Below are 26,319 nucleotides of genomic sequence, written 5' to 3'. Positions count from 1 at the left end.
TTTGGAACACTCATATTTGCATACGCTAAATGAAATATCTTGGAAATGTGACTCAAGTCTAAACATATTATATTTCATATATTCCTTAGACCCATCGCCTGAAGGGAATTTTATACAGTAAAGAATTTTGTGTAAATTGAACCATCAGGAAATAGGTGTTGCTATGTTTAGTCACCCACATGGACAATAATGTATTTTTGAGGATTTTGGATTTCTAGATAAGTCATGTTTAACCCAGAAGTGGAGGCATACTCTCATTTTAAGTCCATATTGTCATATCAGAATGCTAGCACAAACACATCAAACTCAAAATGTTGGTGTTGTTCCTTGTAGCCGTTGATAAGGAAACAGCCTTATTTAAAATGTTTTTTACATACCTGTTTCTAGCCTCAGTCTTCACAATAGTGCAAATCTACACAACACCATCCTGGCTTCACTTTCCACAGGAGAGAGGAAGTTTTTTTTTAAAAAAAAAAACAAAACAAACCTGTCTCTTACCTTGGATTGGCAATGACACGTGCCATCAGGTGTTGTTGAACTAGAGGTTCCAGTGGTGGGAGCTGGGCCACATGATTTCTGTTCCTGACAGTATAAAAATAAAGGTTGTTTTGGCGAGAGCAAAACTGTTAAGCTCATTAAGATCCTTGAGTGGCTGATATTTTTTTCTAACTTTTTCAGGAGTAAATTAGATGTTTTACTAAGTATGTAAAACCAGCCATAATACTTTCCCAACCCTTTTTTAAAAGTTGGCTCATAAAGGCAATCTTGTCAAAATTGATTCAAAACACAATGTAAGTACTATACTTTAAATCTAATTTTCAAAAAGGTATCCTCCCCCTCTCTAAGTAGAGTAGCAGAAGGAACAAGCTGTATTCATCCTGGAAGACCATAAAAGAAGCACCCCCTTTTTAATCGGCTGCAATGCTGTTTCTGGACTTTTTGAATGCCTAAGTAGGAATAATGTGGGATGGCTGACCCAAAGTCAGCACTGGCACTTTTTTCTCTGCAGAATGATCCTCAACTTATCCACTGTTCATATCAAAATCTAATTTTGATGAAGCCTCCCCCCCCCCCCCAATCGCTTGAGTACTTATAGAACCTGTTCATGACAACATGTTTTTCTTACCTTGTTCACTTGTACTGAAATGCTACATAAGGTCCTCACTCTGGCATTTTTAGTATGGCTATGGATTTCCGTATTATTTTAATTCAAGTAAGCACATGTGTCAAATGCAAGGCTTGGCCAAATCCAGCCCACTGCGTCATTTTTAGTGGTCCATGAGGCTTTCAATGCCAGTGCAACATTTATGCAATCTTACGATTGCAAACAGCCCTTTGAAGGCAACCATAAGGCTGATGTGGCCCTCGATAAAATTAGATTTGACATCCTGATATAGAATATTGTTTCTTTTTTGTGATTACAGAAAGAATGCTCAACATAGGAAAGTGCTGGTCTCCAACTTGACTTTTTTGGATATGTAAATGTGGATACTATTTTTTAAAATGTCCCCGAATTGATTCTACATTGTTCTTGAAATTTTGTTTACACTGATTTGGCTATATTGACTGGTGTATTCTGTGTCTATGGAACTATTTGCATATTGATCCATGTAGCATATGGTGCTCAACTAAATCTCAATTTGCCACTTGTACATCTAATGAAAATGCCTTCCCCTTGTAGTTTTTGCTCAGCAGGGCTTTATATTAAACAACTATACAGCCTAATGCAGGCAAAATCCTACTAGTTAAGTTTGATTATGTTCCTCTTCACAGCAGTTGTTCATCAGAATTGGGTACTAGTATACCTTCATATTGCTGCTGCTGAAGGCCAACCCAAAAGCAATACTTAAAGACATTTCCTGTGCAATATGAAAGTAACCTTTCTCCCAAGCTGCTGAGCAAGTATGTCTTCACTTCTCAGGTGCTTGGAATACCTGCCAAGTGTGAAGACGTAGATATAGCTTTGTACCTTTCTTTACCGTGAAAGACTTTTGTTGGTTTTGCAAAAGTGCTCTGAGTAATCGGCAAGTAGAAAATCAAAACATCCTAAGTTTTGTAGGGTAGTTCCACTTCCCTTTCTGCAGTTCTAGAGATTAGTAGAATTGACAAGCCACCTGTATCTACAGCACAGTATGCACCATTAGAAAGATGCCATATGAAATTGTGGAGCGCTTTTAATAATTTCATTTTAATGGAAAAGGGAAAGTGATATTACTATACAGGCAGTCCCCATGTTCTGAACAAGATAGGTTCTGTAGGTTTGTTCTTAAGTTTCATTTGTATGTACGTTTGGACAGGTACTTTTTAAAATGTAACTCCAGCCATACATACATACATATACATATATATATTCTCTCTCTTTCTCCCTCTCTGTCTCTCTCTATATAAAGCTTTGGATAGCACAGGGAAAAGCTAACACCCCTGTGGTGTTAGTGTTGCTGTATGTGCCCATTCAGATTTCACCCCACTTTCTATCCCTGTGATAATTGGATTTTGAAAAATCTGGCATTCTGTGGAAACAAGGCTTGGTGATAAAGCTTTGGTTGAGACGCATTTTCCCCTAAATTATGATTTCAGGAGTGAATTTCTCTTCCTGGGAGTAGATTTCTCTCACTTCCTGTTGCCTCACCCCCATTTGTAACTATGAGCCGTTTGTAAGTTGGGGACTGCCTGTACTTGTGCAGCAGTACAAAATTACTTGACTAGATTTCCCTCAAATGTGCTCTGATAGTGCAGTATTGATCTAAAATTTTGTCAAAATCTGGTTGATTCTATAACAACACAACATGCAGTAAATAGTTTGATTCGTCTTTCCTGGACAATGAAAGTAGTCCCAATGCTATTTACATGTTTGTTTGTTAGGAAATAATTCTGCCATGCATATTTCAGATTTCAGGCACTAGCTCAGTGATTTCATTTAGTAATTTACTTCTAAATAATGTTAATGAAACATTAGTGATATTAAAATGTTTATTTGTAAATTTTTGAAGAGGCTTTGCAGGAAGATTTGTTTCTTGTGAAAATGTAAAACCTTTGCAGATGTGTAATAAATGCACAAACTGAAAACATGTTTGGAATATCAATCAGTTACGTTTAGCACCAGTTGCTTCTCTCAAGCAGCAGTAAAAGGCTAATAAAATGTAAGGCTTTAATCTTCCCTATCTGAAATTATTTGTAATGAACTACCAGATGTATGGATAGCATACAGACTAACAGTCAATTTCTTATGGATCTGCTAAACCTTAATAAACATCTAAATAATGGAACCTGTATAAGAAAGTTTAGGAATTTTAAAAAGGTCTGGACCACCTGGAAGAACTGTGCCCTTCCTGAGAGTTACTTGTGCTTCAGCCCCATTGTCTTCAATGGGACTGTCTCTCGATAAAGGCCAAAATCTAAAGCTCTGTATCAAATATATGACATGGCTGGGAATCACATGGTCCTCCATCTGTTGGACTACTACTTCCAGAATTCCTCACTATTGCCTATTCTGGTTAAGGCTGCTGGGGAGCTTGACATCTGGTGAGTCACATGCTTTCCGCTCCTGATACAAAACTTCAAAGCTTGTGAGCAGAGTTCTCAAGGCAAAATAGTAATTAAACTCACAATTTGAGAAAGAACATAATGAGAAGCACGGAAACTGAACTTTTGGGCGGGGGGGGACTGTGGCCTTCATATCATTAGTATGTTCATCAATTGCTAGAAGTTGGAATATGCCAAAATTACCCCGTAATAGCTATATAGAGCTATACATTAATGATGAAACATTAAAATATGCAATAACAGACTGCTTGTAACAGACAGGCTAGATCTGCAGCAAATCGAGGTGGTAGACTATGCGACCATGGACAGCAAGTGGTATGTCATTTTAATGCTTCTCTAAGCTGCCCTTGACTCTGCTAGTTTATTACATGGAAGGAACATTTAAAGTACAATGCACCACTCAAGTCTGAAATGGAAAAGTCCAGAATTCTGCATGTGTATAACAGCACTGTATTCACAAAGAGTTTTAAGAAAACAGGAACCTTAAGGCTGTAATTTTAAGCACATTCACTGTGGACAAAGTCCCACTGAAATCAAAATGACTGCTGTAAACTTATGATTGTGCTGCCCATGTTGTACAGAGACCTGTGTTTTCAAGGCCCAGAAAGTTCTGAATGTAGATAAAAGTAGGTAGCAAGCAGCAAGGTTCAATCTCTAGCAAACTAAGTAGATAGACAGCATCACTGGAGTATCAGACATAATTAGTATGGCCTCTGCTGATGTTGGAAAACTTGTATACATCCAATCCCGACTGCTTTCAACATTTTCTTTCTACATCACACAGCAAAACTGTTTCTAGAGCCACCATCATCCCAGGTTTATATGCTGTTTGGAGAGGTGCAAACAGAACTGTTCTTACAAAGAAGGCACTGGGTAAAGTCTACAGATTCCTGGACAATGGCCAAAGTTGTGTCTGCTCTAACAGCCAATAAAATGGCAATGGATGAGTGAATATAACACTATACAAAAACAGCCCTGACTAATCTTCAAGTTTGTCCTCTCTACCACCCGTTACAATGGCATACGGCATCATTCCCAATTTGAGCCTCCATTACTTGCAACTGATTCCCAAATGTTGCTCAGATAGTCTCCTATTTTATTGTCTGCAAAATCTGAAAAACGAAGGAGGTTGCCTAGTCACTTTCAGGCCTGGTGAGCGATGTGTTTTTTGGTCATCATAACTGGGTGCAAACTACCTGAAATCTATTATGTAAAAAGTTTTAAAATAAACAGAATAGTTTGGCTGACTCTCATTTTTCTTTGGATCAAATGAAACTCGTAAAAAAAGCAGTAACCCACTAGAGATCTTGGCTCATCACCACTGCATGTAGTACATTGGGACACAACGTATTTGCCAGGTCTTCCAATGGGAGTTAGTCTATATTTAACCAGATCAAGGGTTGAAATCATTTAGCCTGCTCAAAGCCAAATAACTGAAAAAGGTGAGCTGTTAATGATGGAATCCTTGCTATAGTTGAGAATGATATAATTATATAGCCTTCCAAATCCTTCCTAATGGCAATTCCCAGAAGTGCTAGTTAGCATTTTGAATGATGAGAAAGTGGCAACCAATGGGAGGGCAATATGATTCTCAATTCTGCTTTAGGATGGGAGGGATCTGTTTCCAGTGGTTTTCTCAAAAAAGAAAAAACTCATATTTTGATGTGTGTGAGGAACTTGGCAAGTCCCTAAGAGATAAAATTAACCCCTGGAATTTGCCCATCCCTAGAAAAATAAGCCAATCTAGCATTAAAGCTGTTCTTCATGAAATACTTTGTTTTTAATGCCCTCTTGCCTGATATTTTGCTAATAGTAAAGCAGAATACAATGCTTTGCCAATGATCAACAAAGCGGCATCACGACTAAAGATGCTCATCAACAAATCTTAATCTTGTTGTGCTTTTGTAATTCAGTAGCCAAGATTAAGAGGCACATGCAGCACATGCACAGATATTCCAGCAAAGAACCCAGAAGATTCAATGCGTCTTGCTTCCAATGTAAATGTGCAGAAAATGGCATCCCCAGACAGCACTACATCAAAAACAAAAACAAAAAGCCCACAACTGAAGGTTCTCCCACTCCCTACAAAAATAGCTTGTATGGCATAAATACTCAAAAACTATTGCTAGGGCTTCATGTTTCACATTTGAGAGACTAGTCAACAGATCAATGAGCCATTTCATCATAATGTTTTTTACAAGATGACTTCCAAGTGTAGGGCACAAAGTAGAATTTACCATTTGCATGATCTAATTCAGAAAAATCTATTGGTTGAGGAGTTGGCATTAAACAAGATATAGCCTAGGTGTGTTTGTGTTTTAAAGAGGCAGGTAAACAGACTATTCTTGACAACAATGGGTCCTTAGTTCATAATGCTATTCCAAAGCAGACAAGATTCAGGAAGCATCCCTTGATATCCAACCACTTTCCGTTAAGAAATTCAAAATCCTTTTCTTTAGTACTTTATCCAAGTAACTAGGTAGACGACTTTTTGATGGAATGCCCTGTCTTTTTTGAAGATGATCTTTAATGATGATAGTTTTAACAGTCACATAACGTGCAGGACTCAGATTAATAGAACTACAAAGTACTTTCTCTCGGTCAGATAATAATTCAAAACCAGGTAGATTTTCAATTGTAGCAAATTCACCATCTTTACCATCTTCTTTTCCTCTTTTAGAAGTACTAATGTTTTTATTTTCTTTCCTTTTTTCTCGTTTGTGTCTGGCTGCTTCATATTCTGCAGACTCTTCCATTTTGGTTATACCATTCCGTCGATACCGCTGTAGTTCCCTAATCTTGGTTCGAAGTATCTTCTCCTTGTGTAGGTTTTCAAAAAAGTCATCAAACTCCTTGCAAGACATAAACTGATAGAGAGACCGTAGTTTTAATCTCAGCTCTTTTTCTTCTTTAGTAATTTTGCGTTTCAAAGGTTTTTCTTTGTCTCTTCTTTCTTTCCCCAGAAAAGCAGGAACCAGGTTGTAGTCACGGGCAATGTTCTTTCGGCGCTGCCTTTCCTTCAGTTTTCTTACATACATGTCTACATGGGCTCTTTTTAATTCAATTTCCACATCGTCGTCATCATAATTAACCGAAAGGCCACTAATCAGAGTCTCAGCATCTTGGTCATACTCAATCTCATAATCATCACGAAGTGGCATGTAACCCAGCTGTTGTTGTTCAGCCACTGATATGTCCAGGGGTGGCAAAGGCATTGTTAGACTAGGAGAAAGTGGACCACCGCTTGGGCAGGTATGATCTGTCACTCTGTTTGGAATAATGTCAGGGATGCAGGCTTTTCCAAGGTTACCATGTATATACATGCTCACATAGTGTTCCATCACTTCCTGGGGTGTCCGCGATGCTCCAACATGAGCAGCCATATCTTCCTAAAATAGAATGAAAGAATACCAGAACTATTAATATGAGAGACCTCAAGACAACTGTTTACAAGGGGAGAAGAGAATTTGTGATTGTTCTAAGACTCCATCAATCTCTTGCTAATGTCCCAAATAGTCAAGGATGATAGCATTTGGAGACTATGTTCTCTGAAAAGCCATAGGTTCCGAAGTTTTGTATGACAAGAACATTCCATAGATGTATGAAATATATTGTCTGTAGATTCTTGAAACCTAGAGATTCCTGGAAAAAACACTTCTAAGTCCTCTATTTAAAAAACCATAAGACTCCCAATTTACTGATATGTAACACAGCAGACAACTAGCCCTAGCCTATTTCAGCAATTTACTCTACTTAGGGTATCTAAAAGATGATGATGATACCTTTCTCCCAATAATGAGACTCAAGATGACTAACTATATTTTAAAACAATACAGAAATACAGTAAAAAAACTGTAATAAAAATATGAATATAGAACTGAACCAAAAAGCAATTAAGCAACTTGTAAAGTTAAAACACTAAAAATATTAAAATTCATTACAAGGTTATACAAACCATAAGTACATTAAAATGTGCTAGATGCTTTTCTATCCTATAAGGTCATGCATGACGAGAAAATCCACAATAAAAAGAATTGTCTTAAGATATAGGGCATCAAAATACAACAAAAAGCCAACCCAATCAGCTCCAGAGAGTTACAATAGAATGATTCAAATCAAATACAAAACTAGCTGATGCCTAGATGGCTCTCTTGACTACAGGGTAGCATGGAGGGGGAGAGGGGGAATCCACCCCTTGGCTGTGACAACACAGAATGCCTGATTTCACATTTTCACTAGAAGCTTCATAGAGCAAAGAACTGAAAAGTGATGTGGGAACTGGAACTTCTTTGAATGTTTTAATTTGGAATGAAAGTTAAAACCAACAACAATAGAGCAGAACTTTCCAAAAATTTCCCGTTGGTGCATGCATCATTTTGTAACACAGTAGTTCGCTTTTCCTAGCAAACAGGAGGCTAGACCAACCCATCAAAATGATATGGACACATACATAAACTGTAATAACTAAATGAATGGGGACAGATCTCATGAAAATCTTTCATTTATATTGTTTAAAACATATGATTTATTGCGTATTTCACATAGACTCATTATGTGTGTGACAGGTCCACACAGCAGCCAACACTCTAATGCAGTTTTCCATCCTGTGTGTCATGACACATTAGTGTGTCGACTGCCGTTTGTAGATGTGTCGTGCAAATAACAAAACCTTGGAAATGTATGTTATTATCTTCCTATCCTTTGTTGTCGATCCATTCCTTTGGGCTTCAAGCAAGTCTACCATCTGCCAAAATATATGACCCTGTGCTTTACTTTTCCATTTTTGGACAATAGCTTAACCATTGGTTCATCCCATCGAATACTAGGTCTGCCCAAAGGCCGCTTGTGGTCTCTTGGTATCCAGTTCATTAGTCGACATGTCCATCAGCTGTCTTTTGTTCATGCTCTATGCCCTGCCCGCCTTCTTTTTGCCTCATAGATTTCATTGATCATGTTATGCACCCTAGTTCTTTGACGCAGCTCTTTATTGCTGACTTTATTTCTTATTATCACGCCACACATCATTCTTTCCACTGCTCTCTGGATCATTGCCAGTTTTTCCTGTTATTATCTTATTGTCCTACATTCTGAAGAACCTAGACTGTATGATGTATTTAGGGGTGGTTTAAAGGTTTTATTATAGTCTAATGTATGTTTTAAGATGTGTGACAGCAACTACTAATATTTGCTCTTATATGTTTCAACTTTTATTATGTATGTTTTTATCTGCTGTAAGCTGCCTTGAGCCCTTAAGTGGGGAAAGGCAGTGTAAAACTTTTTCAAATAAATAAATAATTAATAAATGTATTTTTTAAAATGTATAAATGAAAAGGTTTTCATGAGATGTTATTACAATTCCTGCATGTGTGCGGCTCTCTGATAAGGGATTGGTTGGTTTAACCTCGGCTTTGCTAGTAAAACTGGATTAGTATGCTGTGAAAAGATTAATGCCAAAAAGGCGTTGACACCAGCACATAAGTCTTTGCGTTGCCTGTGAGTTTTCCGGGCTGTATGGCCATCTTTCAGAAGCATTCTTTTCTGATGTTTTGCCTGCATCTATGGCAGGCATACTCAGAGGTTGTGAGGTGTGTTGGAATCTAGTCTAGTGGGGTCTATATACAGTAGAGTCTCACTTATCCAAGCCTCACTTATCCAAGCCTCTGGATAATCCAAGCCATTTTTGTAGTCAATGTTTTCAATATATCGTGATGTTTTGGTGCTAAATTCGTAAATACAGTAATTACAACATAACATTACTGTGTATTGAACTACTTTTTCTGTCAAATTTGTTGTATAACATGAAGTTTTGGTGCTTAGTTTCTAAAATCATAACCTAATTTGATGTTTAATAGGCTTTTCCTTAATCCCTCCTTATTATCCAAGATATTCGCTTATCCAAGCTTCTGCCAGCCCGTTTAGCTTGGATAAGTGAGACTTACACACACATATGGAATGTTCAGGATGGGAGAAAGAACTCTTGTCTGTTGTGAATGTTTCAATTGGCCACCTTGATTAGCAATTCAGCTTCAAGGTCTGGCTGTTTCCTGCCTGGGTGGATCCTTTGTTGGGAGGTGTTTGCTAGCCCTGATTGTTTCATGTCTGGAATTCCCCTTTCTTCTAGGTGTTGTTCATTATTTACTGTTCTGATTTTGGAGTTTTTTAATACCAGTAGCCAGATTTTGTTCATTTTCGTGGTTTCCTCCTTTCTGTTGAAATTGTCCACATGCTTGTGGATTTCAATGACTTCTCTGTGTAATCTGGCATGGTAGATGTTAGAGTAGTCCAGTATTTCTGTCTTCTTAAAAAATTCAGCAAATGCAACGATCAGCAAAAGACAAGAGGGATCCTCTCACCTCTGCAGGAGTCTACCGTATACCATGCAGCTGTGGACAAATCTACATAGGAACCACCAAAGGCAGCGTTGCCCAAATACGAATCAAGGAACATGAAAGACACTGCGGACTAATCCAACCAGAGAAGTCAACCATAGCAGAGCACTTGATAAACCAACCTGGACACAGCATAATATGTGGATTTCAGTGGCTGCTCTGTGTAGTCTGACAAGGTGGTTGTTAGAGTGGACTATCATTTCTGTTGTCGAAGGTTTTCATGGCAGGGATCACAGGGTTGTTGTATGTCTTTCGGGCTGTGTGGAACATGGCCACACAGCCCGAAAGACATACAACAACCCTATCATTTCTGTGTTCTCAAATAATATGCTGTGTCCAGGTTCTTTCTTCCACCTTGAACATTCCACTTGACTAGTTTCCAGCGAACCTCACAACCTCTGCGGATGCCTGCCACAGATGTGGGCGAAGCGTTAGGCGAGAATGCCTGCCTGGAAAGCTCACAGCAACCTAGCTATGGATGAAGTTTGAGAGTCTGGGCAGCTCAGAGAGCCGAGGGGCAGGCCCCGTCCGGCGCCAGGAAGGCCGATACTCCCAGGCTCCTCCCCATTCCCCTGCCCTCCTCCTCCTCGTCCTCCTTCTCACCCAGTTGCCGAAGCCGAACTGCTCGATGGCGTCCAGGAGGAGCTGCTCTTCGCGGCTGCTCCACCCGCCCTCGGCCTCAGCGCCCCAGAGCGTGAAGCGCCCACCGTCCACCAGCTGGTAACCATGCCAACGCCGGTGTGGCCCGATCTCGGCCCCCGCCGAGAAGCACTCCGGGCACAGCTCGATGTCGACGCACTCGGTGCAGCGGAACCGGAGCGAGCTCACCTCGGCCAAGCAATACACGCAATACTTTTTGCCCAGCTCCGCCATCTTGGCTCGCCGTCCCCCCTTCCTTCCCTCCCTCAGAGGAAACGGGGCCCGGCGCACCTGTGACGTCCCGGGCGGCGACGGGGAAGGAGGGAGGGCGCGCGGCCAATGAGGAGCCCGAGCGCGGAGAGGACCAATCAGCGTCGAGGTTTGGGATGCGTTTCCCCTCGCAACCGCGCGCGCGGAGCCGGAGCCGCTGTTGCCTAGCGACGGAGAGGCGCCGAGGCCCGTCAGATTGAGAGAAAGGCAGGCATGGAAGAGGTGGAGGCGGCGGCGGCGGAGGGAGAGGCCGCGGTTCTGACTGGGCCCGAGCCGGAGAAAGAGGAGGAGAAGGCGGAGGAGGCCAAAGCCGTTATCGAGTCCTCCTCAGAGGCGGAGGTGCCTGTGGCGGTGGTGGTGGCCAGTCCTCCGCCGGCCGAGGAGCAAGAGGCAGCTCTCCCTGAGGCGTCGGTGGAAAAGGGCCCGGATGGAGAACCCCCTCCAGCGGCCGAGGGAGAAGCGGAGGCAGAGGGGGCCGCCGTGGAAGGAAAGGCGGAGGGAGTCCCAGAAGGCGGAGGGGCACTGGAAGGCCCAGAGCAGGAAGGGAAAGGGGAGCTGCCGGCGCCTGAAAGAGGGGAGGAGGAGGTGAAGGAGGAGGAGCCGAAACCCCCCGAGGAAGCCGCCCCGAGCGAAGAGGCGCCGCCCGAGGAGAAGCCGGCCGGAGAAGGAGAAGGAGAAGAAGAGGGAACTTTGAAAGAAATACTGAAAAAGTATGGAATCAACCCCCCCTCCTTTGGCTGAGGCCACTAGAAGCGCTTACAAGACTAACCCTAAGAGCAAAAACATATAAAAATATGTTGTCGAAGGCTTTAATGGCCGAAATCACTGGGTTGTTGGGTATTTTCCGGGCTGTATGGCCATGTTCCAGAAGCATTCTCCCCTGACGTTTCGCCCACATCTATGGCAGGCAACCTCAGAGTTTGTGAGGTCTGTTGGAAACTAAGCTAGTGAGGTTTATATATCAGTGGAATGTTCAGGGTGGGAGAAAGAACTCTTGTCTGTTGGATGCCGGTGTGAATGTTGTAATTAATCACCTTGATTAGCATTTAATGGCCTTGCAGTTTCAAGGCCTGGCTGATTCCTGTCTCAGGGGAATCCTTTGCTGGGAGGTGTTAGCTGGCCCTGATTGTTTCATGTCTGGCATTTCCCTTGTTCAGAGTCTTGTTCTTTATTTACTGACTAACCCAACAAGAGAAGTTAGCCTTAGCAGAGCATTTGATGAACCAACCTGGATACGGTATATTATTTGAGAACACAGAAATGCTGAGCCACTCAAACAACTACCATGTCAAACTACACAGAGAAGCCATTGAAATCAAGAAGCATGTGGACAATTTCAACAGAAAGAAGGAAACCACAAAAATGAACAAAATCTGGCTACCAGTATTAAAAAGCTCCAAAATCAGGACAGTAAATAAAGAACAACGCTCAGAAAACAGGGGAATTCCAGACATGAAACAATCAGGGCCAGCTAACACCTCCCAACAAAGGATTTCCCCAGGCAAGAATCAGCCAGGCCTTGAAACTTCAAGGCCATTGAAATGCTAATCAAGATGATTAATTACAACATCCACACTTGCTTCCAACAGACAAGTTATTTATTTTCCCCTGGACCTTCCACAGATATATAAATCTCCCTTGCTTAGTTTCCAGTATACCTCACAGCCTCTGAGGATGCCTGCCATAGATGTGAGCAAAATGTCAGGAGGGAATGCTTCTGGAACATGGCCATACAATCCAAAAAACTCACAGCAACCCATATAAAGAATACCTTATTAGAGAAAATGAAAAGTGGAAATTAAAAGGGCAGAAAGAATTGGAGATTAATTATTGGTTTCGCTATCATCAACTGTATGAAAGATATAAAAAAGATGTGAGAGTGGGATTTGCAACCAAAAAATCAAAATCGGAAAGAATATGGGAAAGGGAAAACAAAGGGTTAATCTCCAGATTATACAAATATATATTAATTTACAACATGGAGGACAATAGAGTCAAGACAATAATAATATCCTGGGACAAGGATCTAGGTATAACAACAGAATTGGATAACTGGGAATACCTATGGAATAATAATAAATAATAACTTTATTTTTATATCTCGCCACCATCTTCCCGAAGGGACTCAGGGTGACTTACAAACGGGACCAAGCCCAGTAACAAAATTTAAGAACGAAAAACATCATTTAAAACATAATACACATGTAAACAATCTAAACAATTAAAAACAGCAGAATATAAAAACAACAATTAAAGTAAATCCAAACAAACATCTCAAACGTGGGCTGGATCAGAAATCAGAGAGGGCTGGGCATGGGCTTCTGCAAAGAGTACTGGGGCTGGGGTAAAATGTTGAGCTCACTGTAATGGCCAGTTTGGGATGAGCTTTCATTGACAGGGGCCTAACTATTAAGAAGGTGGATAGAGTGGCTGCTAGCTTAATCTCCCTGGGGAAGGAGTTCCAGAGCCGAGGGGCCACCACTGAGAAGGTGCTCTCCCTCATCCCCACCAACTGTGCTTGTGATGGTGGCAGGAGCGACAGAAGGGCCTCCCTGGCAGATCTTAGGGTCCGCGCTAATGTTTTCACGAAGGTAGGCAGGATTCAAACCGTTTAGAATTCAAATTTACGCTATCTGGATCAATTAGGGAGAATCAATACAAAATGTTTTATAGATGCTGTATCACCCCAACAACATTGGCAAAAATAGATAAATGACAATAAGGTGTTTGCAGGCGGAGATAAGCAGGCTCAGGACCTGCTTATCTCTGTGATTGCCTCCTCCCCTATAAACCTTGAGATCCTCCTGGAAGGCCCTTCTCTCGTTTCCGCCTCCGTCTCAGGTGCGGTTGGTGGGGACAAAGGAGAGAGCCTTCTTGGTGGTGGCCCCTCGGCTCTGGAACTCCCTCCCCAGGGAGATCAGATTGGCACCTTCCTTGTCCACCTTTCATAAGGACCTTAAAATATGGCTGTATTAATGCACCTTCGAATGAATAGTTCCAGTTAGATATTAACTTGTCACAATTATTGCACTTTATCAATGTCCCTCACTCTTGTTGATTTTAATCTTGTAATCTTCCCTGATCGCCCTATATTATTATTCTCAAGTCTCACATAAAGTCTGCACACGCTCACCCTTAGGTTTGAAGGAACGGATATGTTTATGCTGTTTTATGCTGTTATGTTGTTTTTATTGTTTTATATTGTTTTAAATGATAAATTATGACTGTTTTAATGTTTGATGATGCTGAGCTTGTCCCCATGTGAGCCGCCCCGAGTCCCCTTGAGGAGATGGGAGCGGGATATAAAAATAAAAATATATTATTATTATTATTATTATTATTATTATTATTATTATTATTATTGCTGGAAGGAAATAGAAAGGGACATTCTTCCATATGTGGTGGACCTGTGAGACCATACAAGCATTTTGGGATAAAGTAACTAAGTAGACAAAATGTTACATAATAAGATGAAGAAAAGCCCAGGGCTGTTTATATTAGGTTTACATAGAGAAACCAATAATCCAAAGGACAAAGAAATATACCAATATAGCTTTGCTGTGGCAAGATTAACCATAGCCAAAGACTGGAAAGGAGAAAAAAGTCTAACTAAAAAAGGTTGGGGAGAAAGAATGCAGGAATATATGCTAATGGTCACACACAATAGGAGGAGGAACAAAAGTAATGAGGAGTTTTTGTAAAAATAGAAGTTGGCCATAGCATATCTGAATGGAGAGTCAGTAACATAGAGGAGCTCCATTAGGAATTTAGGATTACTATGAACAAGGATAAATTAGCTTAAAGGCTCATAGAGGGCGGGGTATAAATGTAGTAAATAAATAAATAAATAAAATAGTCCTTCAGCATCGGAAGTCATGGAGAAGAGTGCACAGCTGTGGGAAAGAGGTTTTAATTTGTGGGGGATAGAGGTTTCAGTTGTGTGTATGGTCTGTAATATGTTGCATATTGTTTGAATGTTATCATGAACTCTTATATTTAAAAATTAAATGAGAAGAAAGTATAGACTGAAAATAGTGGATAACATGTAGAAATAGCAAGACTAAATGATTTATGTTAAGTTACTGGTATTAAGATGCATTTAATGTCAGAAATAACTAATTGATTGGCTAATGTAGATATGCATGTATATATCAAAATTATTGTTACTTGGTTATATCTGTTATGATCTGTTGTTCTATTATGTACCATAACCATAATAAACTGTTTCCCCCTCCCCCAAAAAGAGAAGGAGATGGAGAGGGAGAGAAAGACGGGGGCAAGGGAGAGTCCCAGCCTGCAGCGGAGGAGGAGTCACAGGAGCCCTCACCAACGCTGCTCCTGCCCCAGCCAGCGAAGCCCGAGCTGCCCACCTCTGTAACCTTTGCGGAAGGTGAGGCCAAGGAGCCTTCCCTGCTCCTGCTGGGTGCCGACCTGGGCCAACGCATCAGCCAGAGCCTCTGGGAGCTGGACAAGATTCGCGGCCCTTCGGCGGGCTCCACCCCAGAGAGCACAGAGGCCCTGTCGCCAGAGCGGGAGACCGAGGAGCAGCTGGTGGCGCGCCGGGCTGAGGAGCAGCGCCGCCGGGAGGAGCTGACCGAGGAGTTTTGGCAGTTGCAAGCCGAGCGCCGCCGCCTCCGCAACGAGAACATCAAGCTTCAGGCCAAGCTGGCTGAGCTACTGGGCCGAAGCGGTAAGGAGGGTGCCCCCCGTGCCGCCGCTGCCTCTGAGCTGGAGCAGCACATCTCTGACCGAGAGCAGCGCTACAGCCGCTACCTGGCCATGCTGGAGGAGCTGCGCGCCCAGCAGGTGGCCGAGGGCGCCTGGTACCAGAGGCAGCTTGAGGCCCTGCACAACTCCTGTCAGGAGAAGCTGGGCAAGGTGCAGGCCGAGTGGCAGGCCTGCCAGGCCACCAAGAAAGAGGTGGCTGTCTTCACCATGGGCCGGCGCCTAGGTGGCAAGCAGGCTGCCAAGAAGGAGGTGGACCAGATCCAGGTCCGAGAGCAGGCCAAGGAGGACGAGATGACCGAGGTGGGTGGCCTTCTGCTTCACTCCACTTCCATCCCTCTCCCCGCAGGAGCTTTAGATAGACCAGACATGGGCCAATTTCAGCCCTCCCTCCAGGGGGTTTGGACTGCTGTTAGGAAGTGTGGGACTTGAGGTCCAAACCCCTGGAGGGAGGGCTATGACTGGTATAGACTCTCCAGCAAAATGTCTTCAACAATGGGTTGCTTTGAGTTTTTCAGGCTGTATGGCCATGTTCCAAAAGCATCCTCTCCTGACCTTTCATTTGCATCTATGGCAGGCATCATCAGAGGTTGCAAGGTCTGTTGGAAACTAGTCAAGTGGGGTTTATATATCTGTGGAATGTTCATGGTGGGAGAAATAACCCGTGTATGTTGGAAGTACTTGCCTGATTTCCAACAGACCTCAACAACTTCTGAAGATGCCTGCCACAGATGCAGGGGAAACGTCAGGAGAGAATGCTTCTGGAACATGGCCATACAGCCCAGAAAACTCTTCAACAATGTTTCCACTTGGGATCCCTTCTAGCCTGAGACATTTTTACATGAGTATAGTTATAGAAAATAGGTAGTTTGTACCCGGTTTGGGTCTCTGGGTGTTATTTTATCACTCCCATCACTTTTATTGTCTGCCATGCTAACTGGGGATAATGGGAATTACACTTGTAGCCGAGATTGGGGAAAGTCGGACATCATATCACAAACTTTGTATCAAAATCTGAAACACGCTTTCCTAACTAAACAGAACAAACTGCAGCCTTCCAGATGTTGCTGTATCACAATACTCATTATCTCTAGTCATGATGTCTAATGACAAGGAAAACGGGCTGTAGGGCCAATATAAAATGACTTGGTGAGCAGGATTTGTCCCACAAGCCTTGAGTTTGACGCGTGTACTCAAGAGCACTGCTTCTGAAACTAGATCCTGAACCTAAATAGGGTCCTCTTAGCTCAATGTTGGGACCCCTAAAATTTAGCAACAGTAAGTTTTGAAATGTTACCTAGTGGGTATGGGATCTGTTGTACAGTGTTTACAGTAGACTCTGTAGAAGATGCTTCAGCTGTACTTCATAAAAAAGAAAATCAGTCAATTCAGCAAGTCTTGTAAATGCTGATTTTTATACCTATACACTCGGGGACATGTACAAATTTCTCAGGCCAAAAGGGGTCCCAAGTGGATAGGTTTAACAATCTCTGCTTCCAGAGAACAGGTGAAGTCCCTCACATGTAAAAAGATAGAATGACAATCTTCAGAATAATTCCTCAACACTTCAGGAATGTCCAAAAGGCAGTGCATAACAGTATCTCTCAAGTTCTCCCATGCAAGGGGGCCAAGAGATCTCCTCATTGCTGATGGTATCAAAAGCTGTGGGAAGATTTAGAGACACCCCCCCCCCCCCCCACACACACACATATGTCATTCTTCACCATATTTGCTTGGGTGATTAAGTTTCCCTAACAAGCCAAATCAGAAAATACACTCTCACAAGGTAAACAGGAATGGGAAATTTGAACTAATTTATTCAGATCAGAAAGGTCTAAGAGTTTATCAGTAATTATCTTTATACATCTGCCTTCCCCAAGCTGATACTCTCCATATGTTTTGGACTGCAAGTCTCATCCATCCAGCCAATACCGTTAATGCCCAAGAATGATGGGAGTTGCAATTCAAAATATGTAGACGGAGCATCTCTTCTGGAGCATCTCTTAAAAGAGGAGTAGGGAGCACCTCGCTCTCATAAGTTGAACTGATCTGCTAGTTGAGCCTTTTGGGGGATATGGAATAAAGTGTTTTTACAAGAGGTATTCATTGCAGACATGATCAAGTAGCCAAACACCCCAAGTTTTTAAAAACTGGAACTACAACACAATGAATGGAGGAAAATACTCATTCAATACCATCAGTTGATTTTCACAGCAGGTACGCTGCAAGGCAACTGGGATTTCAGTTGATTAGTAAGGAATAAAAGACTTTGCGGTAATTCTGATAGCCCTTCTGTGACCTCACTTCAGATTTTTTTTTTAATTCTAGGTTCGTCTAGAATATATAAACTTGAAGCACAAGATCCAAAAACTTGAAGCAAAGCTAAAAGCCCAGGAGGAGCTGGCAGAAGGCCTGCACTTAATAGACTTTGAGCAATTGAAGATTGAGAACCAAACCTACAATGAAAAGATTGAAGAACGCAATGAGGAGCTTTTGAAGCTCCGGAGAAAGATTACAAACACAGTACAAATCATATCTCAAGTAAAAGAAAAGCTGCAGTTTGTGGAAGCAGAGAATCAAGTCCAGAAATCCCAGTTAATGGCAGTTGAAGCTTTAGTGGCGCAAAAGAGAGAGATTCTAACTAAGACTAAACAGGCTCGGGATAAGTTGCGATTGGACAATGAGAGGCTTCAGCAAAAGTGCGGTTTACTTGGGCATTCACTGTTGTTGAGGGACTATGAAAACAAAGTGAATGCTGCTGAGGCACTCAAGGAGCGGCTAGAGATACTGAAGCGTCGTCATGCTGGACTCAGTCTTTCATGCAAAGGAGTCAAAAAGAAACTCGAAGGGGTGACATCTTTTCTACCATTGTAAATTACTATGGTTTAAATGTAAAAAAGACAAGATTTTGGGGAGTATGCACTAAGCTCTTAACATGTACTTGTTTGTTGATAGAATTTATGGTCAAGAGATTATTGTGCCTTAATGTAAAATCAGCCTTATCCACTTAGTTTAGAACTATCCAAACTATTTTTAAAAACCTGATAAATTGCATACTTTGTGGATTCAACTTTAAAGGGGATTCTGTCCCAGGAACTCTTTGAGGCAATGACGTACTGCTCTACTACCCATTTCTGAGCTATCCTGGCTTCTTTCTTCTACCAAGCTTTGTGGTAAATAATATACATTTCCCCCTCCTCTTCTTCTTTTAATAGTGTCTTAAGAATGCTTTTTATGTCAAATTTTTTAGAACCCCCCTGGTGCTTTTTCTGGGTTGTGGGGTTTTTTCCCCCTTCTCTTCCAAATCTCATTCTTACTTTCTCTACTAAATCAACTGATGTTCCCCCACTTTTGTTGTATTTATGTCAATAACTCAAATAAATATATATATATATATGGGAAGAATGCTTTTTATAAAGAACTAGCTGTATCCAGCCATGTGTTGCTGTGGCCCAATCTGGTTCAATGGGAAAGAAAGGATGCAGAAAGACCAGGTTTCAGATATATGTGATTTCACAATGATTGTGGATAGGCAATATTCGTGGTGGTTTCATAATCAAGGCAAATATGAAGATTGTCTGGTTGGGTGACTCTGGAATACAGAACATATTACTGTCCATGTGATAAGCAATCCATGTCCTGTTGTAAACCGTAGAATTCTAAAGATTGCCTCTGAGTGTAAACATAGATGGATGGATCGATACAGATCTCTTTCTTTCTCTGCTCTCTCCTCGGCTTCACATAACTCGCCAAGCCGAACTGAGTGGCAAGGAGGCGGGCCTGGCTGTTCCTTGTGGCCCCACCCATGCCAGTTGCTAAAGGGAGGAGACTGCTTGACCATTGCTAGCACTTTTGCTAAGAGGAGCTGTCTGCTATGATGGTTCCTAAGGGAGGAGACTGCTTAGCTGTTGCTAAGGAGAGGAGCTATCTGTTACGACGGTAGCTAAGGGATGAGCCTGATTGGCAGTTGCTATGGGGTATGGTTTTACCTTTCTCAGATGTGACTGCTTTGTAATAGTAAGCATGTGAATAGCTTAAAACCCTTGTCAGTTTAAATGCTAAGTTGTGTCCAAATTTCGTAGCAATCGGTGAAGTAGTTTGGGAGATATGAGGTCCTCACAAACAGATTACATTTTTATTTATATTTTTATTTTAACAGTAGAATTGTGTTTTTGAATCCTCTAGAGAAGTTAGCGTACTTCGCCGTGTTAAAATGTAGAGCAGTGGTTAATGGATGCTTTCTTTTAGTCTTCCAGGGGAAAATTCTTCTTTTAGTGAAGACAATTACTGCAGCACTGGGAATGGTAGGGAAACATTCTTGCTGGATTGCCCCTGTAAGTGACAGAGTTGGTTATAATATTGAAAATGCTAATTGGGAGGAAATTAATTTAACTACCATCAGTAGTATTTAACCAAACTATATATTATCGGTAATTTACTGGCATGGGGTATTTTAGTCTTAAAACTATAGAATTTTATTTCTTGCTTATTTTGGAGAAAAATGTATACAGTCTTTCTGAAAATATAGCTGCTTTTTAGGGAAGATTGTTGGCAAGACATATGTTCACAATTTGGTTATCTTGCTTGTTTATCTTTTTTTAAAAATTGCAGTAGAAGTAGAATGAAATGGAGATCCGATTTAAAAAATAGTGAATAAGATCAGCACAAATCTGTCCAACAAAACGTAGAACTCCAAAGAGAATCAAAGTGTGGGAAGATGCAACAGAAACCTACAGTGAAACAGCTTCCTTTGCAGTTACAATGCTGACCTCCAAGACTGTTCCCTTGCACAAAAATGGCTTGACATGAAACTAATGGAACTGTTCAAAAAATTTACTAGCGTGGCTAAAACATTTGGAAAAACCATGGATCTTAGCACAGCCCTGGAATGTAGATTTAAAAAACAAGTGGCTACACAACTCTTAACAAAGATGGACATGAGTTGATCATTCATATCTTATTTTGCATAGTGAGATGAAAGGTGAGACAATCCTTGTCCAAGCAAATGTGTCTGAAACTGTAGGTGATTAGATGGTGTTATGAAAATATGCAGAGAACCTGGACCATATTCCCTCTCTGACCTGATTGCCCTAGACACATAAAAATAACATTTATGCACTATTCAGGAAAACCTAGGCAACTTGTGTCCTTTCAGGTGTTTTGGACTTCAGCTTCTAGAATTCCTGACCATTGGGCACACTGGCCAGGGCTTCTGGGAGTTAGTCCCAAACACCGGGGGGGGGGGGGGGGCATGGGTTGTTCAAGCCTAAGTCATTCTGAAAGTTGTGAAATATAAAGACACCAGAGACAAATATATTTGGAATTAAGTGCAGAAGTACTGCACAAGTTAAATATACTACAACTATTTACAGAGAAATGAGTAAGGTGAAAGGAGTCAGGGAAGTGCACACGCTTCCCATGTAAACTTGTAATCACCCAAATGATCAGCTCAACCAAACTACAAGTTGCAATACAGAAGGCACCAGTTTTTAAGTTTTAAAACCTATAAAATAGTCTATTTTCAAGAAATTGTTCTTATTAAAAGACATTATTTGTGTACTGAAGGATGCACTAATAGTTGAATCTTATTCCTGATTTCAGCAGATAGATTTTTTTCTCTGTCAACTACAGCCCAGCACTCTAACAGCAGTTATGATTCTATTGTACCTCCAACTGCCCAAAACCAGTGTATGATTTCTGTGTTGGAAGTACTTTGATATTTCCAGCTTGAGGGGCTGTATCTTGGGAAGTCCATGTAGTTTGGACCCTGAGAGGGGCCCAACAACAGGTGAACTAAATCCACCAGCATCCCAACAAATTTGAGATTATTGAACAAAAGCAATTATGTAGAATAGTATACATCCCACACCAGAGACCTAAACATTTTATTTCTCAAGTTATTAGATGCAGTTCAGGCTACCGATCTGGTCAATATAGACAATATAAGAGAGTCACCTAAAAGTACAACACTGACAATATACTTTTAATCAAGTTTGGCCAAGTTTGAAAAAATAATTGAGGTCAGTCTCATGCTGCTAGTGATTTGCGTGTACTCTCCAGCCCCTTTCCCCGTTGCTGTAAAAAATGGAAGGTTGATGGTTGTTACCGAGTCTCAACAAACAGAAAAGCTTCCAGAAGCGGCAGTTCTTTGAAGTCAGCCCCAGATCAGAAAATGTGCATTTTTCTCCCTGCATTATTTTGAACTATGACACTTTGCGTTTCTCAAGAAGTATCTGTGCCTCAGAGTTCTGCACAACACAAGGTATAGTAAATGTGTCAGGATGGTGGGAAGATTAAAAAATGCCAGGAAGGAAGATGAAACAACTGGTTCCTCTATGGTCTGAACTCCATTCTTCTAGCTGTAGCTTTGGACTAATTCATTTCTCCTTTCCAACTTGAAGAGATAATCCCTTCTGAGAAGTTCAGTGCAATGTTTATTTTGCAAGGTAAGGCAATAGTATTAAAATATTTATACCCTACCCTATACTGTATTAAAGATCTCTGAGCAGCTTATGAAAAGTAATAAAACAAGTAACAAAGTTTTAAAAATATTTAAATAAGCTAAACACTTACTAAACATTAAAAAAGATTTGAAAGATTTCAAAACTAGGTTTGGGTTGAATTAATGGTCCCTAAATGATGTGTGTAGGTGCCAGTTGGACCTCCAGTGGAAGGAGGGCATTCCAGTTAGGGTGCCTCACTTGAGAAGCTGAAGCCCCCTCTTCACCTCACCATCAGACTTTGATCTTTGGGCAGGCACATACCGGTATTTTGTTTTTCGTGTCAGGAGCAACCGGAGTTGCTTCTGGAGTGAGAGAATTGGCCGTCTGCAAGGACGTTGCCCAGGGGACGCCCGGATGTTTTGATGTTTCACCATCCTTGTGGGAGGCTTCTCTCATGTCTCCGCATGGAGCTGGAGCTGATAGAGGGAGCTCATCCATGCTCTCCCCGGGTGGGATTCGAACCTGGCAGCTTTCAGGTCAGCAACCCAACCTTCAAGTCACTTAGTCCACTACGCCATCTGGGGGCTCCGGCAGGCACATATGGGAAGAGGTGTTCCTCAAGTATCAAGGGCTTGGGGCTTTAAATGTCCTCACAGGCACTTTGAATGTTGACTGGAAATGTACTGCAGTCGGTGTAATTCTTTTAATATCAGCACAATATGCTGCCTATATGGTATTCCAGCCAGCAGTTGAGCTGCTGCATTTTGCACTAACTTCAGCGTCTAAGTCATCTTCAAAGGCAGTCCCACATAGAGCACACTACAGTAGTCTAATGTGCAGGTTACTAGTGCCTAGACTACTATCACTAGGTTATCTTGGTACAGGAAAGGCTGTACTTGGTGCACCAATATAAATAAGTATTGGCAATAGTATCCTTTGATAGCAGGGCTTTGTGTTCTTCAGCATACTAGGTGGATGAAATCTATGTCAATGCTGCGTTAAAGGTAGATTTTGTATGATAAAACATACACAAAACAACGCAACTGTCCTTTTATCTTTTATTTGGTGTTTAGTAACTCCACAAAAAACAAATTCAGTTACCCTGGTGTATGTGAAATCAGAACAATACAACCACTTGAAGCAAAAAAGTAGAAACAAATTCAGCCCAGGAATGAAAAACTGATACTTCAGTGCTATGGATATGCAATGCGCTTCATACCACAGTGCATTTTAGCATCTCCACTTTTTAAATTATCCTTGCAGAGAAACAAAAACACAAACTCACACATCAACCTTCTCACTGGAAAGCTTCAGAATTTTATCCATTCAGTTATGAAACAAATAAATATTATTTGTTATTGCCCACACATGTAACATGTACATTTTTAAAGATGTTAAAATATTAAATCATAATATAATGAATCATCCTTTCACTGAGATATCTATCTAAATAAGCCAAGGTTAAAAGGTGTGGGTCCCCCTCCCCCCCAAATATTCCCGTTTGGTCATTCATTATTCTAACAATGACTCTAGTTGGATTAAACCATTAGAATTCATCAGTTTTCGTTCTTTTTGCTTTCATGTTGACAGACAATATTCTCAGTGCATGTGCTATACAACATTTTTAAGGAAGCTCCAGAAGAAAGTAAATATTTAAAAACCTATCCAGAATCTCAAATAAGAAAAAACAAACAACCCCAACACTGGAAAGATTTTTTGTATGAAAGCTAAAATAATGCAGCTTAAAAGCAGTTAATAATATTTCCCTTGAAAGTACAAACCAAGCCACTGGAGTCAAAGTTTCAACAGAAAGAATACATGCAATCTTAGAAGTTGCTGATATCCTAGATCTTACGTCCATGTACTAGTCAAGAAAAGGCAACAAAACTCAAATTCATTTCAGCTAACTAGCACAGAATGAAACTTGAAAGCCAGTTCAGCTTTTCATTTCAAACAACTATAATTGTTAGGAGTTTCTTGCCTATTAAAATTAATGGCTTAGCATTTTCAAATCAACAGTAAACTTTCTGCACTTTCTGATGTCTTAAACATGCTGTTATTGTATAGATCAGTTTTTAAAACTATGAAATGGTATAAACCTATATTGCTCCTCCTGGCTCTTATGATTTGCATAATACATTAGTAGCACAGGGAATTGATAGTCTTGCACAGTTACAAGTTGACAGATGCATTGACTATGTTAAAATAAACTTTAAGAGCAGGTCACATAAAGCAACAATCACTACTGCAATCACACACGTAAGTCATTTTCCCCACTCACACCCACAACACACAACTTACTCCTAACATTCTCTCAGAACACAAAGTTAGCTACAAGTTTTACTAAATTAGAACCACAATAGTAGCTAACTGCAGGAGCCACTGGATTGATTTTGGGTGATATACTAACCTTCTGCATATAAAATATTGAATGTTGACTCTGAGATAGTTTCGGTCAAATTTCTGCAGCTTGTGACAAAATTCACTGTTCATAATTTCTCCAGGGGCATTAATGATACAACCTTAAGCATGCCTGCAAGAATGTACCATTAAAGTTAAGTGTGCTTCGGACCAGACTGTAGTGTCATTTGTTTAATGATCTATTTTACAACACTAAAACCTGAAAAAGATGGAACACTAAGCCCTGAAAACAAGGAGGAAAAGAAAATTGTGTTTCTTTTTTCAGGCCTGCAAATAATCTCTGCTAGCAAGAAGGTAACAAACAATAGTTTCAACTGTGTTAATTTATATGAGTTAAGAGGAGAGAACTTAGAATAGAAAACACAGTTTCTGAAAGTCTCTAAAGCACAGCCCTAGTATTCCTACTCCAATGTTATGAGATCTTAAAAGACAGGACAAGCCATACATGCTTTCCTCTCACATTCAGAAAGGCACTGATAGATTACAGTGTTAAGTATTTATCTCCCAAATCTTAAAAGCCTAAATGTGCCGAAAGTTAAAATCTCTGAATAGCTGTAGACACTGCAATGCTAGTAAGATAGTAATACTGATAGGGCTACAGTTAAAAATAAAAATAACTGCAGCTAGGATGCAAAATAGCAGTGATACTACCAAGACAAATCACATGCACATCCATTCTTGATTCGACAACACAATCTACTCTAGGTCCAAATAGCCAAGGAGCTAACATTTTGGAGGGAGGGGGAAAAGCCTTCAATGGGACTAGAATCCCAACTATTGAAAATAAAATATCAAGAAGAGAAAGATAAATACATTTCTGAATCCATTAACTGAAGGGGGAACTCAATTCAGTATTGAGTTTCAGGCCTTCTAGAAGAGTTTCCCATCTCATGCTGTTCCTAGATCATCTAATTTTACAGGTGAGTTCGAGAGAAAAGCTCCTCTTCACAAGGGTCTGTCCATCCATTTCCACCTTCTGATGCTGTGCCTTCAGACCCGGAGCTATCACTGGAGTATAGCTTCTTCCTAAAACCATTTGATTTTGTTTCAGAATTAGGATCTGCACATCTTGCTTCATGAAGAGAAGCGACCTAAGGATTTTCATGTGAAAACGTATGTCAGTGTTTTGCAAGAGAAAAGGTTATTATAGTTCAGAAATAATACAAAAAAATTAGAAATGAACGTATTTTACATTTTTTAAAACTTTTTTTATTCAACTGTGTTTTAATGTTATTTTGTTCTGGAAGAAACCCTGCATATTGATCAATCATTCAAACAAACTAACAGATTTCCATGCAAGTATCCTAATTTACAAACAAAGGTTTGATTTCCATTGTTATTCCCCAAACAGAGCCCAGCTGAATCAGTGTTCAATAGAAATTCAACTCTCATGCAATTCTCACTAACTCAATGAGTCTGAATTTGGCCTAGCAAATGGACTTAGGCCAAAGAGTTGATTCCAACAGAACTCTGCTGGCACTGGAAGAGGGCACAAGGCAGCATTTGGCCAAAACCCTCCCACAAATCAGTACATTTTCATATTCCTGATGCAGAGGGCTTCATGACCTTGGCCAAAACCTCTGGGAAAGAGACACAAGAGGAAAGGGGCACCAGGGAAACACATTTCCTATCCCTCCCTCTACCAAAAGACCTACAACAAGAGTTTCCTTCTCTCCCTGAAGAAGTCTTGGAATCTCAAATTCTTTAGCAGGAAGCAATGGGATGTAAAGAATTCTAGTCAAAATCAAAAATCAATAATACTTCCCTTGGCAACTAGAGGAATGAGATTTTGAATGAGATAGACTACTAATGAAAAGAAAGAATTATATATTCCAGATGTTATCTTCTAGTAATGATGGATATGATGTAATGGATGCTAGAAAGAGATG

At 40.8% G+C, this 26,319-nt stretch overlaps 3 protein-coding genes across 9 annotated transcripts in view; 1 reads left to right on the top strand and 2 right to left on the bottom strand.

The window, feature by feature from the left end:
• Positions 1–469: 469 nt before the first annotated feature.
• Positions 470–10,805, bottom strand: tada2b (transcriptional adaptor 2B). The gene is made up of 2 exons (XM_062979515.1): positions 10,536–10,805; positions 470–6,932 (listed from the first exon to the last, which is right to left on the bottom strand). The coding sequence occupies exons 1-2, from the start codon at positions 10,803–10,805 to the stop codon at positions 5,940–5,942; spliced, it is 1,263 nt and encodes a 420-aa protein (XP_062835585.1). The 3' UTR covers positions 470–5,939.
• Positions 10,806–11,054: 249 nt separating this feature from the next.
• On the top strand, positions 11,055–24,580 carry cfap184 (cilia and flagella associated protein 184). The gene is made up of 3 exons (XM_062979514.1): positions 11,055–11,551; positions 15,086–15,869; positions 17,895–24,580. The coding sequence occupies exons 1-3, from the start codon at positions 11,055–11,057 to the stop codon at positions 18,438–18,440; spliced, it is 1,827 nt and encodes a 608-aa protein (XP_062835584.1). The 3' UTR covers positions 18,441–24,580.
• Positions 23,054–26,319, bottom strand: part of kiaa0232 (KIAA0232 ortholog) — a 59,468-nt gene continuing 56,202 nt past the window's right edge. For all 7 annotated transcript variants that reach the window (XM_008109068.3, XM_008109071.3, XM_008109070.3 and 4 more), the window contains one exon: positions 23,054–25,521. In XM_008109068.3, the coding sequence (XP_008107275.1) occupies positions 25,345–25,521 (177 nt within the window). In that variant the 3' untranslated portion in view covers positions 23,054–25,344. The remainder of the gene's footprint in view (positions 25,522–26,319) is intronic.

This window comes from Anolis carolinensis, chromosome 4, assembly GCF_035594765.1.
Source record: "Anolis carolinensis isolate JA03-04 chromosome 4, rAnoCar3.1.pri, whole genome shotgun sequence".
NCBI classification, from domain to species: domain Eukaryota; kingdom Metazoa; phylum Chordata; class Lepidosauria; order Squamata; family Dactyloidae; genus Anolis; species Anolis carolinensis.
The sequence above is the reverse complement of the archived record's forward strand: the minus strand, read 5'-3'. Positions and strand labels throughout refer to the sequence as shown.

Coding starts and splice junctions, on each gene's coding strand:
- tada2b (XM_062979515.1), bottom strand. CDS start 10,805: ATGGCGGAGCTGGGCAAAAAGTATTGCGTGTATTGCTTGGCCGAGGTG. Junction 6,933..10,535: donor AGTTCGGCTTCGGCAACTGG/GTGAGAAGGAGG, acceptor ATTCTATTTTAG/GAAGATATGGCTGCTCATGT.
- cfap184 (XM_062979514.1), top strand. CDS start 11,055: ATGGAAGAGGTGGAGGCGGCGGCGGCGGAGGGAGAGGCCGCGGTTCTG. Junction 11,552..15,085: donor TTGAAAGAAATACTGAAAAA/GTATGGAATCAA, acceptor TCCCCCAAAAAG/AGAAGGAGATGGAGAGGGAG. Junction 15,870..17,894: donor AGGAGGACGAGATGACCGAG/GTGGGTGGCCTT, acceptor TTTTAATTCTAG/GTTCGTCTAGAATATATAAA.